This window comes from Phoca vitulina, unplaced genomic scaffold, assembly GCF_004348235.1.
Source record: "Phoca vitulina isolate PV1807 unplaced genomic scaffold, GSC_HSeal_1.0 scaffold13, whole genome shotgun sequence".
Classification (NCBI taxonomy): domain Eukaryota; kingdom Metazoa; phylum Chordata; class Mammalia; order Carnivora; family Phocidae; genus Phoca; species Phoca vitulina.
Genome location: NW_022589716.1, coordinates 15,397,506 through 15,415,778, shown reverse-complemented (window position 1 = coordinate 15,415,778; position 18,273 = coordinate 15,397,506). Strand labels below are relative to the sequence as shown.

The window sequence follows — 18,273 nt, the reverse complement described above, 5'->3', positions numbered from 1 at the left end:
GGAGAATGGAAGAGCTCTGGAATGTGGGGGCTGCAAATGCAAACCCAAGTAAATCAACATGAATCCAGGCTGTTCCCTAACTACAAATGCATGCTGTTTTAAAAGTTTGTATGAAAATTATTTCATTTCCCTAATTGGGTCTATTTTTCCCTATTCACACTGTTGTTAACGGTGGCTGCTTGGGAGAGGGACGCACTAGTGTCAGTCGAACTTTAAATATGTCACAACCACGGGCAGGGGCTGGGGCGGGGGCTGGGGTGGCTCCGCACGGCTTCCACAGGGCCTAGGACAGCGTCTGGGCTACAGCAGACCCTCTCTAAACACATGGACCTCCGCTGAGCTCTGGCCGTACGCATTCAAGCTAAGCCCTGCCCTGTTTCCCCACCCCACATCACTGTTTCCTGAGTACATCTATTATACAACAAGCTGGTACAGACAACGCACTGGGTGCGCCGCATGGCACGTGATGCTCACAAAATATAGGCTGAATCAATACTCATCACAAGTAACACTCGATAGGCACTTGTTAAGTACCTGGCGCTTCACCAGGAATCATCTCATTCAATCCTGCCCACAACCCTCTCCGGTGGGGCCTATTCCCATCCCCGTTTCCCAGATAAGCAGCCTCCGCTTCCAGATGCAGGAAACCTGCCCAAGGTCACCCAGGTCGAAGTAGTGAGGCTGGGTCCACCCCCAGGCTGTCTAACCTCAGACACACCCTTCTTAACCACGCTGCTGCCCTCTCCAAGAAGGGACAGAGAACATAGCTGGAGGCAAGGCCCTGCAGCGCTATTTCCATGGTCCTGATGAACTAGTCATAACCCGGTTTAAGGGAGACTGTCTTCTGCGCTCCAAGCCCCTTGTACAATGCCTGGTACCTGTTAGATGTGTAATCGATGTTACCCAGAGAGCAAAGGAACAAACGAGTGCACGGGGGGTCAGAAACACGCTGCTCTCCTCTGAGAGGGCAGAACCAGCCACGGCTGAGGGCCAGCTGGTGTGAGGAAACAGGACCACGGACAGCGCACGAGCAGGCCTTCCGTCAGAATGTCCTAAGCAGGGGCGGGGGGCACGTGTACACGCACAGGACGCTAACTAACATCGACAGCAAGAGACACGTGTGAAGATGCGGACATGAAGGGAGAGCAATCAGACCACAGTAGTGGAGAGGTCATGATATCATGCTGCACGTGACCGACAGCAAGCATGTCACTTCGACTCTGCAAGGACCACACCTGAGTCTTGACCATGGCGCCAGGCACCTGGCTTAGCGGTCCAGCGTTCTACACAGTTAGGAAGGTGACAACCAAGGCGTGTGATTGACTTACGGCATCTGTAAGAGCCGGGAGATGGTAGGCATGCCATTTTTACAGGCTTCACAAGACAGCGTAGACTCCAACACGGCCACTTGAAATGAACAGATACACATTTTAGTTCCACAGAACATGCTGGCAAATCCACTTGGTGACGAAAAGTTTGACACCACTTTGCAACAACTGTCTGCAGACTGATCAGGATGGTGTCAAAACTCTTCACGCACAGACAGATGGCATACATCGGGAAGGGGAATGTTGGCAATACCATGTTACCGATGACTCAGAATAAATGGTGCAGAAACCACATGCTGAGAGAAAGCTAAATATATTTCAAAGATAATTGGAGGAAGGATTCCAGATATCATTCATAAAAGTGTTTGCTCTCTTAGAAGAGAAGTAAACACTACGCAGAAAATTCTGAACTCGAAAGACGTTTTGCTGCTTGCTTGCTTTTTAATCAAAACCAGCACATAAGATGCCAATTGTTGATATCTCATCATCCAACACCTTGGATGATATAAACAAAAGCAGCCAGATTTTTCTACTCACAGGTCACTGTTCAGTTTCAGCTGTTCAAACTCAACACAAAGTAGTCTCAGGGCCTGTACTCTTGAACCACCTCATTTGACACAAAACTAGCACTTGGTGGAGGGTTAGCTTGCCCACCTCGAAGGCTCGGTGGTCCAAGAGCTACCCTGCCCTCCCCTCTTCGTGCTCTAACAGTGAGTTCTAAGCTGGCTGTGGATGGGATGAAAGGGTCCCTGGATGAGTCTGCATCAGTACCCACATCTCTCTCCCAAAGGTGTCTCCCGCCTGTCCTCTGGCCCTCCTCGGTCCCCTAAGTAAGGCTGGAAGAATGCCTGGATCCAATTTGCCAGGCGTCTGTATTCCTGCCTACCTTTCCCCGCTCTCGGCCTGCCAACCTTTTATCTACCAGATGTCCGGCCCATGGCTCTCTCGTTCCTTGCAGGTCCCACTCCAGCCTTGGTCTGGCCCTTGACACCTGTCCGTGTTGAAAGGCTGGCTTCAATTTGCCTGCTCCTAGCTTCTGCTTCTATATCAGACTCGGTCTGGCCAGACTTCTCTACAACCTCCTGCTTCCAAAATTCGAACGCAGTTACAATATGTCTCCTGAGGTTTCAGATAGCCTGACAAATGGACAAGCCATCTGAATTTTTAGTGAAGTGAATTTAAATAAATCACTCAGACCTGGTTTACTTTTAAATGGGATTTGGCTGGCTATGGAGCATGGCAACTTCCTCTGGGTCCTTCCTGGACTCTGGAAAGGGGGTGAGTAGCTCTGCAGACTACCAGGGCCCAGAAGACTCCTCCAAACCCCATACTGACCGACAGCCATAGACGGTGCTGGAGGGAAGGAATCTACAGGCACTGTGTCTGGCGGTCGTCCGTAAGTCATTTCATACAGTAAGTGGCCAAAGCAGTGGACGTCCATGCTTTCCAATGTCTGTGGAAGACAAGAGAGCAGCAGCATGGTTATCCTTCAGTTTGGCTTTGTGAATCCCAATGCTCCTTCCCTAGGCTTCCACTGAGAGAAACATGGCCCAAGGGCAACCCCACTCATAATTGGTAGTGAAAACACAACTCTAAGGCCTTGTGCAAAAGCTCCAAAGGCATTGCTCTGACCCAAGGTCTTGGTTCTACTCTCCATTGTTTTCCAGTCAATGATTCTATGTCCCTCATTGTCCTGTCTACCATTTCAACGAGGCTCTTAAAGATAGAGTGATGCTCTGTGAGAGAACACAGCCAACAGGCATGGCCTACCCTGCCTGTACCTTTCACCACCTGGTGCATATTTCTTACATGGGCAGGTCATGGGTCCTGCCATGGAGAACATTTATACCTAAAAATGAAATTGCTGTTTTTGTTACTTCTAGCAACTTACGTTGATTTTCCTGAATTGTGAGAAATAGGATCGGTAGAAGGAAGGAAGGCCCAATAAGGAATTCTCAAGGTCTAGCAGCCGGCAAGTGTCACCATCTAGCATCACATTGGAGGCATGAAGATGCCCATAAGGGAATCCCTTGTCATGTAGAAACTTTAGTACCTATTAAAAAATACACATAGGTTACATTTTCCCCCCAACTCATTCAGCTATGAGATAGGCTAAACTTTGTTTTTAAGTCAATGTATTTTGAAACAAAACCAAACAGGTCACTGAGGAGAAACACAAATGCCACCTCCATCCATTTCTTTGGAAAAGGGGGTGATGCTGAATGCTTTCCAGCTGTGAGATGCAAGGCCAAGCTCCCTCATTTCCAAAGAACAGAGGAGCAGCCTGAATCCGCTTGGGGTTAACAGCTTTGATGCCAAAAAGCTTGACTTCAAGCACTTTCTGATCTCAACAGGCCCGCAGCTTTCAGGCCAAAGTCTTGACCCTCCCACACAGATGAGTAAAGCTATCATGTCAGGGCATCGGCCAGTTGTCCAGGAAAAGGGGTTGAGCTAAAAACATCCCTAGGCCAACCTCTTCTCAGAATATATTACGCTATTTATTAATAGGACACATGACAGGCTCCTACAGAAAGAAGCAAACTTTTCAGCTGCCATTTCATAAACAGTGGCTCACCCAGCAAGAGAGATGCCTGGAGGGCGCCTGGGTGGCTCAGTTAGTTGAGCGACTGCCTTCAGCTCCGGTCATGATCCTGGAGTCCCGGGATCGAGTCCCACATCAGGCTCCCTGCTCAGCGGGGAGTCTGCTTCTCCATCTCCCACTCCCCCCTCTCGTGCGCTCTCTCTCTCTCATTCTCTCTCTCAAATAAATAAATAAAATCTTTTAAAAAAAAAAAAAGAGAGATGCCTGGAGATACACCCATAATGACCTCATGAACTAGAGCAGTGCTAGCCAAAAGGGGTGCCCAGAACAATCTACTGAGGACTGGAAGAAAATATGACAACTTCTCTTTCTATTTGTTTGTTTTTAATCTCCTTCTTTCCGGGGTGCCTGGATGGCTCAGTCAGTTAACTGTCCAGCTCTTGATTTTAGCTCAGGTCTTGATCTCAGGGTCATGAGTTCAAGCCCCGTGTTGGGCTCTGCACTGGGCGTGGAGCCTACTTGAAAAAAAAAAAACTCCTTCTTTCCTAACTTAACTTATAATATACAACATATATTAGTAGTAGTGCATGCATATAATAGTTATATATGTGTAATATTGGGGGGAGTTTTGTTTAAATTGTTTTCACTGATAGGGTCACACAATCCAAGAAGCCTGGAGAACACTGCTCTAGAGAGTGATACGGGAAAGGCTTTTCATGCTAGTTACACTTCTGCAAGGGAGCCATATGGTTATGTATTGATAAAAGAAAATCAACAATCTTGGCACAAAGATAAAGATCAACCAAATATAATACAAAAGTTGGTATCTGCACAGTGAAGTTCTTAAAAATCAGACCCTAAATGCCAATAGCTAAGATTTTGGAATTCTGTAGATCTGAATTGGCTGCCTCAGTCTCAAGTATTTGTTTTTTGGGATAAAATAGGACAATGCCATCAGTTTATAAGCAATCAGACAACTTAAACTATTTTGAATATTGCCTAAGAACTTTCCCAAAAGAATACTGTAATCTGGATGAAATTTCAATGCAACCTAAGCAAATATTAAATACCCCTTACCTCTAATATTTGCCGCCCGTATGTTTTTATTTGCTGGAGTTCAAGGCCCTGAATCTTCTTAGGGTTGCAGTACTTCTTTAGAAATGGGTCTTTTGGTTTTGCCTTTAGAAAAGCACAAAGAGCATATAAGAGAGCAGCAGAGGGTCTGAGTCCCACACGTAGCCTCCTGGACCAGGCAGGACTCTAAGCAGCTAGGGGTGCCAGATGAGGTCAGCTCATAGGATGTGGGTTTTTAAAGTACAAGAATCTGTACAGTTGATAGAAAGAGGCTGCCCTGAGTTCCATCCCTTCTCTGGTCCAGTGAAGCTGGGCCTGGTCTTGGCCTTAGCAGACCCCCAAGTTTTGTTTTCCAACTTTACTGAGATAGTTCAATATTGCTTTGTTAAGTGAAAGACACAAACTTTAAAACTGACCTAAATGAGCAGCCTACAATGTAATGGACATAATCATTACCTGTTCAACCTTATTTCATTTGGGGAAAGGAATGCTCTTTAACCAGACTGGGTAGTTTTACTGCTAAAATCAAAATAAATTCCAAATCAAATCAAACTTAAAATAAAACCCCCAGGGCCTAACTTCTGGAACCTTAGGGATCAAGTATCTGTAACAGGTTCTGAAGGGACTTGAGAACTTCTTTATGACCATGAACTTGCACCACAAGTACCTTGTAGATCAGGTCCTTCAAAGTTCCTTTGTCATTAAACATCCTAATAAGCAATGCAGAGGATTCATTAGCTGTGGCAAAGGTGACCCGATAGATATAAGGGTGCTGCCAAAACAAAATAGACATTCACATTTATTCGCATCAGCATCTGGGTCCTTTGAGATCAAGAATCTGGTTACGTAGAGTTAAGTTCCATCTCAGCAGTTTAGTTGCACATAAATGTGGGGATGTTCCCTGAACATGTGGCATTTTCTTATCAGATGATCAACTAGCACGTCGTTCTTTAGATGAGAGAAGGAACATAAACTATACTGACAAAGGGACATGGAGAAGTGGCACAGTGAGCTCTCCATATCTGCCTGGGGATGCACATGCTCCTAGCTCAGGCAGAAGTCTGGGGGATAATGGTTTTAATATTCTGCCTCTGTACACTGGTAGAGAATACAGCCAAACCCTAGCACAGCCAAGTGAGGACCAGGATAAATGTGTCTTCATTCACAGCGTTGCCTAACATTTCACACTGCTGTTTGGTGCCAAGCCAGCAAGCGTAAAAGCCAGAAAACAAGCGAAAAAGCAGCATCTTTTGGCATCTTGGCCCTTATCCAAAGCAGCTAGCATGAATCTTCCCGTCGTTCTTTTGCAGGGTGCAGTATGATGATTCACAGTGTCTTCCTGAGATGGGGCCACTGATGTCAAGCAAGTGGGGGTGGAGAGTAAGACAAAATTAATGACTGAAAGTCCTTGTATGACCTGGAATTTTGGTTACATGAACCAACTGGCTTCAGACAGGTATTACAATGTCCATTCGCTCAAACGAGCACCATTAGAATTTAAACCCATAGGAGCTGAGCTGTGCAAAGGTTTGGGAGGGCAGGGGTTGAGTAGGTTGGGGGATGGAAGGGTGTGCCCAGGAAAATATAGTCCTTGATCATGAAGTTTCTTCTGACCATCCCATCAAAATGATTGCTGTTGATATTGTTAACAGCTTTATTGAAATATAGTTCACGTACCATTATAATTCACCTATTTGTCGTGTACAATTCAATGGTTTTCAGTCTATTCAGAGCTGTACAAACTACCACACAATCTAATTTTAGAACACTTTCATCACCCCAAAAAGGAACCCAATGAATAAAGTAAAAATCCTTGAGTCTATACTGATATAAATAGACAAAGAGGAGAGAATGGGAAGCTCTTCCTTACAGTACAATGCCAACTGATAAACATAAGAGGAATGATGGAGTTGGAAAATCTCAATAAAGCTAAAACTAGTGGGGCTTTGATAAGAACAGGATATTTGTACAGTCTCAAAATATCTCCCTTATTAATTCTTGTTATTTATTTGATGAAATAATTAAGGATGGGTACAAATATTTAGCCTGAATTGTTCACTGTGGCTTTTTTCTTTTTAAATAAGAACAAAAAACTGGAAGTGGTCCAAATGTCTTGTAGAAGATTAGTTGAAAAAACTGAGGTAAAGATAATTCTATGCACCCAATAATAATGATGTTATACTATATTTATCCAACATAAAAGATGTACATGGTATACCATTAACCAAAAAATCAGGTTTTAAAACAATACATGTATAATTTTTCAAAAATAACCATATAAAGTTCTAGAAAAGCAACAACTAAACGTTTTGGTTCATACTCCTGGTTGCTTGGGATTACAGGTGAGTTTTATGTTCTTATTTTTGCTCACCCATGTTTTCTGACTTTTCTATAATTAATATGCACCACTTATCTGCACCCCCTTCTTCTTTAAAAAGCACAGCCATTAAAGGAAATTTGGAATTGAATGCTGAGAGTCTGTGTCACACAACTAATCACACACAAAGACCACAGCATTCTTCTTGGCTATGCTGCACACCTCATTAAAAGCTTGGTTTTGCGGGGCGCCTGGGTGGCTCAGTTGGTTAAGCGACTGCCTTCGGCTCAGGTCATGATCCTGGAGTCCCTGGATCGAGTCCCGCATCAGGCTCCCTGCTCGGCAGGGAGTCTGCTTCGTCCTCTGACCCTATCCCCTCTCATGTGTTCTCTCTCTCTCATTCTCTCTCTCTCAAATAAATAAATAAAATCTTTAAAAAAAAAGCTTGGTTTTGCTAGCTTGACAAGACACTCTATCTTCAAAAATGAACCTGCCAACCCAACTGGATAGGTCAGCATAATTGTGCTCATGAATGACTCATTCTAGGGTCCTACATCCTCATGCAGACCACAGATAAAGAACATCAATACTAACTCACTTTTCTGGCCAGATTAGTCTTTTCCTGAAGACATTCTGCACATATTCTGAAATATACTGATGTGGTTCTTTCCACTAAAGGCCTTGGATCAGAACTGTACATTAGCATACATAATGCCAGGCACTCCCAAAGGCCAACTAGTTGGCCTGTAAGAATAGTGACTCGGACAGCAAAAGGGCTCTTCGTGCCTTCCCTCACCCAGCTTATCTAAATCCATATTAGTTCTGTTTTCTCAGGCTAGAAATAGATCTTTCAATTCCACTGATAGAAACATCCTCACCGAGAACAAAGTAGGTGCTTTCCTACTCGGATATTTGCTTAAAACACACGTAAGCATTTAAATTATCAATTTCATGGGTTGTGCCGATGTCATGAATACCATTTAAATGGCCTCTGAACTACGGGAGTAGCCCTGAGCGATTTCAGTGTGAACTGAAATCCACTGTACCTCTCCATTCTGTTGAGCCTACAGAGCATTTCCAGCTCTTCTGTCCATGGCCACCTACAAGAAAACGCTCTGAATCTGTCATCAGTACCTAGAACAACAGAAGGGCTTGGGGCACCTGGCTGGCTCAGTCAGCACAGCATGCGACTCTTGATGTCGGGGTTGTGCTCATTTGAGCCCCATGTTGGGTGTAGAGATTACTTAAAAATAAAAGAGTAAAAAAAGAAAAAGAATAGAAGGGCTTGTACTCACCAAACAGGAAGGCAGAAGTTTGATTAGACACTGAAAATCTTTATCTGACAGATACTTGTCGGGACCAAGGTCAGCCTGAAAACATGGGGGAAAATATCAGGGTGTTGTCTTAAGTTATCAAAAGAAAAATTCCTTGTAAACCTTTCGCTTTTTTCATTTGTCCAAATATATGACTGTAAACCAAAGATGAAAGCCACACAAAGTCTTGCTGCCTCAAGGCTTTTCTGGAGAGGTAGAATGCAAACATATAAATACCAGGACTTAACGACACTCTTGGGTGATGGGTATTAAGGAGGGCACTTGTTATCATGAGTGAGCACTGGGTGTTGTGTATAAGTGATGAATCACTGAATGCTACTCCAGAAACCAAATTGCACTGTATGTTAACTACCTAAAATTAAAAAAACAAAACAAAACGATTTAAAAAAGCCCAAAAATTATGCGTTTTATCAAATTCCATTAGCCAAATCACTAGAACTCCCGAAGTGAGAGATAACATAAAGCAATGCCTAAGTATTTCTTCTTTAAAATAAATTGCAAAATTGCCAATCCTAAAGAGGTTCCAGAACTATTTTAAGCTGTTCCTGTTTCTTTCCAGATGTTTACTAGTTGATCAAATACAATCACATGGATATAACCAAATGAATAAGCAAAGTGACTCAAAATGACTCTCCTTTGATGTGGGACTGAAGAGGCCTTTACAACATCACTCAGAAGCACAGTACAATTTCTTAATTATCTTTTTTCAATATCTGCTTTCATAAACCCATCTCAAGTCCATGAAAGGAGACTGAAGCAAAAAAACAGCTTACCCAGCTTAACACTAGCCGTTCCTTCGGCTGATTTTTAATTTTCATCAAGAAATATTTCTTCCTTATCCTCCAACCTGCCATAAAAGCAGAGATGTAGTCATAGCAAATAATTTTTACACCAATAGAGAGAAGTTTCATTAACTAAGTAATTCAAAAAATTAAGGCTGGCAATCTTATCCATAGCAATACAGGCACCAGTAAAACAACTGCTTGGTAATGTGGACACGGGAAAGACTGTACTTAAGCAAAACAAAACAAAACAGAACCCCAAACCAAAAAAAAACCACAGAAAACACCAAAACAACTGCAAACAAAGAAATTCTTCACGGGAACAGGAAAATGGGCACTTCAGCTGAAGTGTCGTGAGAGAGAGAGATGAAGAATGACGGATGGCTCTGAGAGTACACATTACTACCCCCTGAATCTCCAGGTGGCACTTTACCCAAGATTCATTAAGCATACAAGTTACGGACTGCGTCTTCAAGCAGTAGGAAGGCAAAAAGAAAAAGAAATCACCTGCATTGAAGAGCTTTCTTGGGATACAGATAGGAAAGCGTGACAAAGAGTCCAGTTCTGTGATCTGTTTGAACAGACCAGGCATGTGCCAGTTTCTCACCTATGTCTTTCAATGGTTCTACCACCTCCCACTTTGGTTCTGACCGGAAGAACATGGAAACTTGCTGTAAGGCAATCTCTGCAAAGACATTTTAGAAACTCATCAGTCCAACCTATCAGGAAAGCACCACATGCTTAAGATGTTATTCTTGCAAATGAAATCTTAATAAGTCTATGACCTTCTTAAAAAACTTGATTACAAAAAAAAAAAGAAAAAAAAAGCCAGGGAGTAAATGCAATGTAGGATTCTAGACTGGATCCTGGAACAGAAAAAGGACAATAGTGGAAAAACAAGTGAAATCTGAATAAAATCTGTAGTTAATAGTAATGCACCAATGTTGATTTCTTAGTTTTGATAAATGTGTTAGAGTTATGTAAGATGTTAACATTAGGGGAAATTTAGTGAGGGGTGGTATATGGAAACTCTCTGTACTATCACTGCTGTTTTTCTGTAAGTCTAAAATTATTCCAAAGTAAAAAGTTTATTAATAAGAGTAATTACTAATGATGTGAAAAATATATATATATATAAACTGAAAGATCTAAAATATGTAAACCAGGGAGCATAAGCCAAGAATTCAATATATGCATCAGGATACAACCCAAGCACAAAACTCAAAATGTGTTCTGAGGTCAGCTCAGAACAGTATTTATGTTGCTCTAAGTGATATTTATCCTGTCTTCATTCCTCATGGAATTACAGCTTTCACCAACAAAGAAGCGATTAGCCTTAAATATATATTGGAAATAAAAGCCAGTGTTTTAGAAAAACATCTATGTACAGCAACAACACAGTTCTATTGTGGGACGTTACCATACCCCTGTTTATTGGAAAAAATCCACCTCCCTTTTTGTGTTCATTTATCATAAGAATGTTTCCCCTTTTTAAGAAGACAATGAGAAGAGGAAGTTCTTTAAAGTTCACTGTATTAAGAAATTATCAGAATAACTGTGCCTTTACAGTTCCTGCAAAAAGAAACATCTGTAATTTGCTATTTTCCCTCAACACAATGAGAAAAGGAAGCCACTCTAGATCCCTGAAAGCAAACAGCAATACTGCAAATTCACTGTGGAATTTCACCTCCGCTAGCATCCATGGCATTCCAGGCCAACTGGTGAGGAAAGAGAGATTCAGCAGAAATGCTCTCCATATGTCAGAATGACCTCGTCTGGAATTACCATGCCTGGTGCTTGGCGAACAATGTGATTTTGGTATATTTTACAGTACATTGTGAGTTAAGACATTCAGGGAAGAAAACGATCTACTGACTATCGGTTTACTGACTCGACAGGTAAATTGCTGATGCTGTCCACACGGGAGAAAACATGAGACAACCAGATACCAACTGACTCCACTGACATTTGTTCTAACCACCCAAAGTGACAAACCATTTGCAGGGATCAGGTGTGGCAGAAGCATATAAAATTTTCATAACCAACGCTGGGAACTCTGTTGAGTTAACGTTGATATAAAATGTTTTTAGCATTTTCCAAAACAACTTGAACAGAAACAATCTAAAAAAAACTTGAAAATAAACAACTTAAAAAGGCATCATTTTCAGTTAAGATCATATCAACTTTGGGAAGGATCATGCAAAATAATCTTCTAAATACAGTACAATGTCATTCTAAAAGAGTAAAGGACAGTTGGTTCATAACTGTGACTCATAATTCCCCACAAAATCATTCAACAGCATTTATCGTATGCTACTATGTACCATACATTGTTCTAGGAATGGGGGAAATAGCTGTCAAGAAATGGAACATGCTGGATTTGTTACTGATAAATTGAGGACAAGGAAATAGCCTTTTTTTTTTTTTTTTTTTTACCTTAGGGAATCAGGAAATTGTAGAAAGGACATTTTCTTTCCCTTGAACTATGATTTATTGTCAAGTAAATCACATGACTACCTATACTGTATCCAATATGAATCCCCTCCCTCCCCAGCTTCAGGTAACACACCTCAATCCTAAGCATCTGTTCCCTGCTTAGGAGCATTTACCAGCACCTCATTTCCTTATAAAATCAAGGCCAAGCTTTTAAAACTAGTGTTAACCCAGCTCTAGCTTTACCTTGACTTTCTGTCTTTACCCCTCCACACAAGTGGTGCAGTGCCTAGATTTACCTGCCTTGACCCCTGAAGACAGGCCCGACCCCACCCATCTGCATTTTCCGTTCCTGTCCACCTATCCCGCAAGGCTCAGCCCAAAGCTGCCACTCCCTGAGCCAGGTCTCCCCCCACCTTCCATCCTCTCTACACTCCCAGAGCTCCGTGTGAACTTCTCCTATGGGACTCACCCAAGGTCTGTCCTGTGTTAGGGCTACTCTCTTCCACGGACTGTGAACTCTGGCTGTGAAGGCTACGTCTTAATCTGGGTAAAAGCCCACAGCCACATGGAAATATTTTTTTCTCTCCTGGAGCACTGGCCCTGCCTCTTGGCCTAGCTAACTTCTACTTATCCTTAAATCTCCATGTAGGCATCAACTCTTCTGGAAGCCTTCCTCCACCTTCAAAACTGGATCACCTGCACCCCTACTCCCACCTTCAAGGTGCTGGGCCATGTCTACTCTGCCATAGTCTTCACCTGTCAATCCCCCTGCAGAAGTGTCTTGGGATGGGGGTAGGGGACTATGCTTTCCTTAATGCTGTATTTGCAGCACCTGACACAGAGTAAGCACTCAATAAATATTGACAAAGCAAGAACTAAGGGTTCGATACATGTTCAATGGATGCGGACACTCTCTCCCATCAAAACATGAAATCCAGGGCGCCTGGGTGGCTCAGTCATTAAGTGTCTGCCTTTGGCTCAGGTCATGGTCCCAGAGTCCCACATAGGCCTCCCTGCTTGGCAGGAAGACTGCTTCTCCCTCCCCCACTCCCCCTGCTTGTGTTCCCTCTCTCTGTCAAAGAAATAAATAAAATCTTAAAAAAAAAAAAAAAAAAGAACATGAAATCCATGAAAAGAAAGGCATCTGCCCTCTATTTCCTTAATACTGACAGACACATGGCAAAAAACTGCATGCTCAGGAAATGCTGAGAAACAAGCCCCAGACAGGAAATGCAGAGCGAGGCCTTCAGGCCCATCCTGTGCTTCCCACAGAGCTCTGACTTCTCAGCTCAGAATGTACCAGCTGCCCCCGCTGTGTGCAGCCTTTGAGCTCCTAGGTCCCAGCCCCACGATCATTACAGAGAACAGACTCCTCCAGCCCGGCAACCGGGTTCCAGATCCCTGACCTGCTAGGGCAGGTGGCGCCGCCGAGGCCTGCACAGTGGACTTGGGCCTACCACCTCTCCAAGCGCCCTGCCCTGGCTCTGATATAATCCCCCGCCCCCATCCCTCCCTCCCTCCTTCCTCCTTGAGCCCACTACTACCTGACCTACTCGTAGGATTCCTGGGGTTTCAGGACTAGAAGAGGACCTGAGGCTCACAGAGGGGAAATGTTGCTGATGACAAAGCTGGGACCCAGGATCCATGCCTCGATATTTCTGGTCCAAGTGACTTCTGCATGGACATTAAAAATCCCCTTATTCTGGGGCGCCTGGGTGGCTCAGTCGTTAAGCGTCTGCCTTTGGCTCGGGTCATGATCCCAGAGTCCTGGGATCGAGCCCCACATCGGGCTCCCTGCTCCACGGGAAGCCTGCTTCTCCCTCTCCCGCTCCCCCTGCTTATGTTCCCTCTCTCACTGTGTCTCTGTCAAATAAATAAATAAAATCTTAAAAAAAAAAAAACAAAACCCCCTTATTCTGAGGGAGTTTGAGGTTTGAGGCTGGAAGATAGCTACAGTGCACTGAGGCTTTTGAATGATAGCAGCACCTCGTTACTAAGATGCCCAAGGTGAGGTGTGTGGGGTGGGGGATGTGTGCATGTGTGTCTTCCCATAGAAGCCCCTCATGACTGGAGACACCTGTTCTCCCTGTAACAAAAGCCGGCCCTCAATTAGACTTGGTAATACAAATGGACACCTCATAACTCCTCCACAGAGCACCAAGGACCTCTATTTCCTTGGTCATCTGGAGCACCCCAGGAAAAGAAAGAAAAGATCAGAAATCCCAGGCTGGAGAGCCAGGGAGAGAGAAGGCAGCCGCTGATGCCCTGCTCCTAGTTACCCACCCCCTGGGGACCGGGCTGGCATCACAGTCCCCCTCCGACCAGGCATCTTTAACCTCAGAGCAAGAGGCAGGAAGAGTAGCCTTGGTGACTTCGGCCACATGAGCACGGAACTCAGATCCTGCTAAAGTGGAGCGAGGTGGTGACCACAGACCATTTGGAAGCGGATAAGAGGTGGAGACCTTCTCCACATGAAGGGGGGAAGTGACCCTCCTTAAAGAAGAGCCACAGGTCGGCAGTATGCAGAGTGCCCTTAGGAACCAGAGGCCATGCTTTGAGTTTCGGGAAGCCGGACAAGTTCGTCCGGTTACCCGGTTTTCCGGGGATTGGCTCAGTCAAGCTGGTGCAGAGGAGACTGCCTGGGCTTCCCTTTCCTGAGGCTGCTAGTGAGTCAGCCTAGAGGCAAGACAAGTTCTGACGTTTCATTCAAAGGGGGCAATAAATCAGCATCTCTCTGAAAACAGCATCCATCCCCTATTGTTTCATTACAAGACTGTGTCCTCTAAATAGCAGTGGCTTCATGAGCATTTGGGTCCCGGTGGGAGTCTCGGCAGCCTTCTTAGATCTCTGCCCACATTTACTTTGGACTCCTGACTCTCTGCCATGCGGGGGGGGGGGGGGGGGAGAGGAGAAAGATCAAGAACAATAGCAGCATGTGAGGGGGTACAGTAGAAGGAAATATAGGGATCAGATAATCTTTCAGGGGGCAAAGCAGCATTTTAATTGGAAAACACGCAGATGTTGTACCCTTGTACAGTCTAACAAACGTGCAACCCTAGGTAAGGTCTTTCCTCTCGGGCGATGTCTCATCTCTAAAATGAGAGGGCTGGTCTGGGTATGCCTGCTCCAAAATCTCTTCTAGCTCTGACCCCACATAACTCACTGTACTCCTGGTACAAGCTCCCTGCGAGCAGGGAGCACACCTCCCTTGCCCCTGCACCCCCCCCACCAGGCTGCACCCAGCACATGGCATAGGCACAGCTGACAGTGAAGGTCTACGGAACGCACAGCGTCATCCTGTGTGCACTGCACCTTGAGGCTTGCCCTCGGGAACACATTCGCACACACTCTTGGGAAATACGGAGACAAACCAATGAACTCGGTTAGGGCTGATTTGCTAACAGTCACTATAGACGGCTCACCATCTGACAATGTGGGGAACAACGTAGGTGAGGCACGGTGACTGAAAGCCATGAGAGATGTTACTCTGGAAGAAGTTAAGCTGTCCTGGGAGCCCCTGTCCTGTGATGCCTTTTCTCCTAGATGAACCAAAAACCAACTGGGGGAAGAATGAAAGCCTTGTAATAACTTACACTCGATTTCGTCACTTAGAGTAAATGTGTTTGAACTAAATTTTCCTTCACTTGGTTGCATTCTAGAAAGGCATTTTTCTTACCTCTGCAGGTACTTCCACTAGAAGATAGGAGGTACGTTCCATTGCAAGCCTTCTCAGACTGTAATGCACATGCAAATCACCTGGGGACTTTATTAAACTCAGATCCTGATCCATAGGTTTGGGATGGGGCCTGAATTCAGCATTTTTGACAAGCTCCCAGTGATGCCAATGCTGTGGGTCAGAGGACCACACTGTGATGTGAGGAGCAAGGTCCAAGGGCTGTGGTTTTCAAACTCTGGCTACGTACTGGAATCTCTTGGGGAGCTTTATAAACTAGGAGCCCCCCTGCCCCCATAGAGATTTTCATTTAATTGGCATGAGTACCTGGGCATCAGGATTTTTTAAAGCTCCCTGGGTGAGTCTATTATGCAGAAAAATTTGGTACCTGACAAGCAGTCCCGTATTTCCCTCTCTCTGAAACAGGAATAAAGGTGCCTCCCTCTAATTACTTCAAAAGCAGTGTTTTGAGGACCTGAAATGTAATGTGTACACAATCTATTCTCTTAGCAAGGAAATCAGCTTATTAAAAATACCCAGAGTTCCACTAAGACTCTAAGCACAGCTCAGCTTTAACAAGTAAGTCGAATTCTAGTCACTGGTTCAGTTCTACAATGGTTTCCATTGGTCTCCTCAAAGCCACCCCAGGGAATACTGAATAGTTAATCACTCATTCTGCAGACAAGAGGCTTAGGTTATTGACGATAGTTTTGTGTGTAACTGGCACCCCTTCCACCTCAGTCCCCTGACTGATCCAGGGAAGGCGTCGAAGACAACTAGCTCCTCCTCAGGCTTTGCCTTGAGTGGGTCTCTGGGAGCAACTGGGAAGACACAGAAAGGACCCTTTTGAACCACTCTCAGTATAAAGTAATTCCCCGAAAAACCAGACATACTATATGTTGTAAATACAAAAAGAGATCCAAATAAAAATCAAATTGAGATTATGGTACAGATTATTGTGGATTATTTACTTTCTTTTCTGTCAGGGAAGATAATAAAGACAAGACTCTAAGTACAAGACCCAATAACTTCTCTTTCATATTCTTCTGTGCAAACATCACATTTTAGAAGTAATTATTTTTTTCTTACACTCCTACAGTAAATTACAATCGGGTACAGTACTAATAAGCAAGTAATGCCCTATAACAAATGTACACATGGCCCCGTCTGGAAATAACTCCTCCTACACGTTGTCTCCAGCAAAGAACAGTGTCTCTATGGTCATGCAACCGTAGCTCAGAGATCCCTTTGCTTACCAGTGTAGTTTGCAGAATAGTTGTTTGGGTCTAAAAACTTCTTAACCAGCTCACAATTAGACAAGATATGATTTGTGGTGATAACGTTGAGATAGTTCTGAAGACCTTTCTGCCTCTCAGCTATGAATTCACGATCCATGTTACCAATCAATTTTTTGGGAGGAAGAGGTAGACTGAGGCCTGCAATCTTTAATTAAAAGAGAAAAAGTATTATACTCCTGTCATCTCCACATAAGATGTAATATCAGAATCCTGAGCCACCACATTTCATTAAGATGCACCCTGATTTCAGTGCTATGATAAAAACGTGAAAAACTGCAACTCAGAATTGGTAAAATGCTATATCAAGCATAGCAACTTTAAAACTTAATTTTTTAAAAAAGTTTTTCTATCAAACTTATATATGAACATAATTTCGAGAGTCAAATAGTCTTTTTATTATTAGCAGTCCCGTGACACTCCCCCCCCAACCACCTCTGCCAACACGTGACCTAGCCATTATCCACTCCCCAGAGGCAGCCACATCGAATTCTCTCAGTCGGTCTTTTTGGCACAGGGTTCATTATGAATTGATTTTCATTTTTAGGTATTAATCTATTAATTTCCCGTTATGGATTAAGTTCTCTTTCACAATCCCGATCTCACCCCACATGCAACTTATTCCTAATCCCTCCAATATAGCTATAATTTTATTTAGTGCAATATTCCTGTTTACATTAGGTGATCTGCACCACTAAGCCAGAGAGCCATGCTTACAATTCCTTTTTTATCAACTGGTCTTTTTGGTTATTTTGTTTCAGTTTTCTATTCAACTCCAAACTTTCCATCTAAGCATTTTCTCAACATATTCAGATACAAAGATGCATCAATTTCTTCTCCTTGAGGAGTGCCTGCTCCAAGCAGCACTGGTGGTCCCTACACTTGCTGGGCTGGCATTCTGGGACATCACGCTGGGGATGCTTTTTCCTTTCTCCTGCTGAACCCCATTTCTAGATCCATACCTTCCTTTTTTGTAGAAGACTCCCTGATTTTTGGTGGGGATACCCTCCGTCAGCTTCCTAAAAAGGGAGCCAGGGAGGGACGTCAAATTTTTGAAAAGTTGCATGTGTAAATGTCTTTAATCTATCCTCACACTTGAGTGATAGGGAATCTTGATGTGGAATTCTTTTTTTTTTTTTTTTTAAGATTTTATTCATTTATTTGACAGAGAGAGACACAGCGAGAGAGGGAACACAAGCAGGGGGAGTGGGAGAAGCAGGCTTCCTGCAGAGCAGGGAGCCCGATATGGGGCTCCATCCCACGACCCCAGGATCATGACCTGAGCCGAAGGCAGACGCTTAATGACTGAGCCACCCAGGCGCCCCTTGATGTGGAATTCTAAGTTGGAAATATTTGTTCTTCACAATTTTTAAGAACTACTTTATTGTCTTCTAGCTTCCGGCGCTGCTGTTAGCAGATTCTTGCTTCCGTTTTTGTTTTGTTTTGTTTCCCTCCCTGGAAGCTTCTAGGCTCTTCTCCTTGACCCCAGTTT

The 18,273-nt window shown here is 43.9% G+C and overlaps 1 protein-coding gene across 9 annotated transcripts in view; it reads right to left on the bottom strand.

Annotated features, from left to right (window-relative positions):
* PXK (PX domain containing serine/threonine kinase like) overlaps positions 1-18,273 on the bottom strand; it is a 75,209-nt gene that overhangs the window by 22,940 nt on the left and 33,996 nt on the right. For all 9 annotated transcript variants that reach the window (XM_032411613.1, XM_032411606.1, XM_032411614.1 and 6 more), the window contains exons 4-12: positions 16,743-16,929; positions 9,985-10,062; positions 9,369-9,442; positions 8,557-8,631; positions 5,612-5,716; positions 4,948-5,049; positions 3,220-3,381; positions 2,664-2,781; positions 1,329-1,407 (exon numbers count right to left, since the gene is read on the bottom strand). In XM_032411613.1, the coding sequence (XP_032267504.1) occupies positions 1,329-1,407; positions 2,664-2,781; positions 3,220-3,381; positions 4,948-5,049; positions 5,612-5,716; positions 8,557-8,631; positions 9,369-9,442; positions 9,985-10,062; positions 16,743-16,929 (980 nt within the window). The remainder of the gene's footprint in view (positions 1-1,328; positions 1,408-2,663; positions 2,782-3,219; positions 3,382-4,947; positions 5,050-5,611; positions 5,717-8,556; positions 8,632-9,368; positions 9,443-9,984; positions 10,063-16,742; positions 16,930-18,273) is intronic.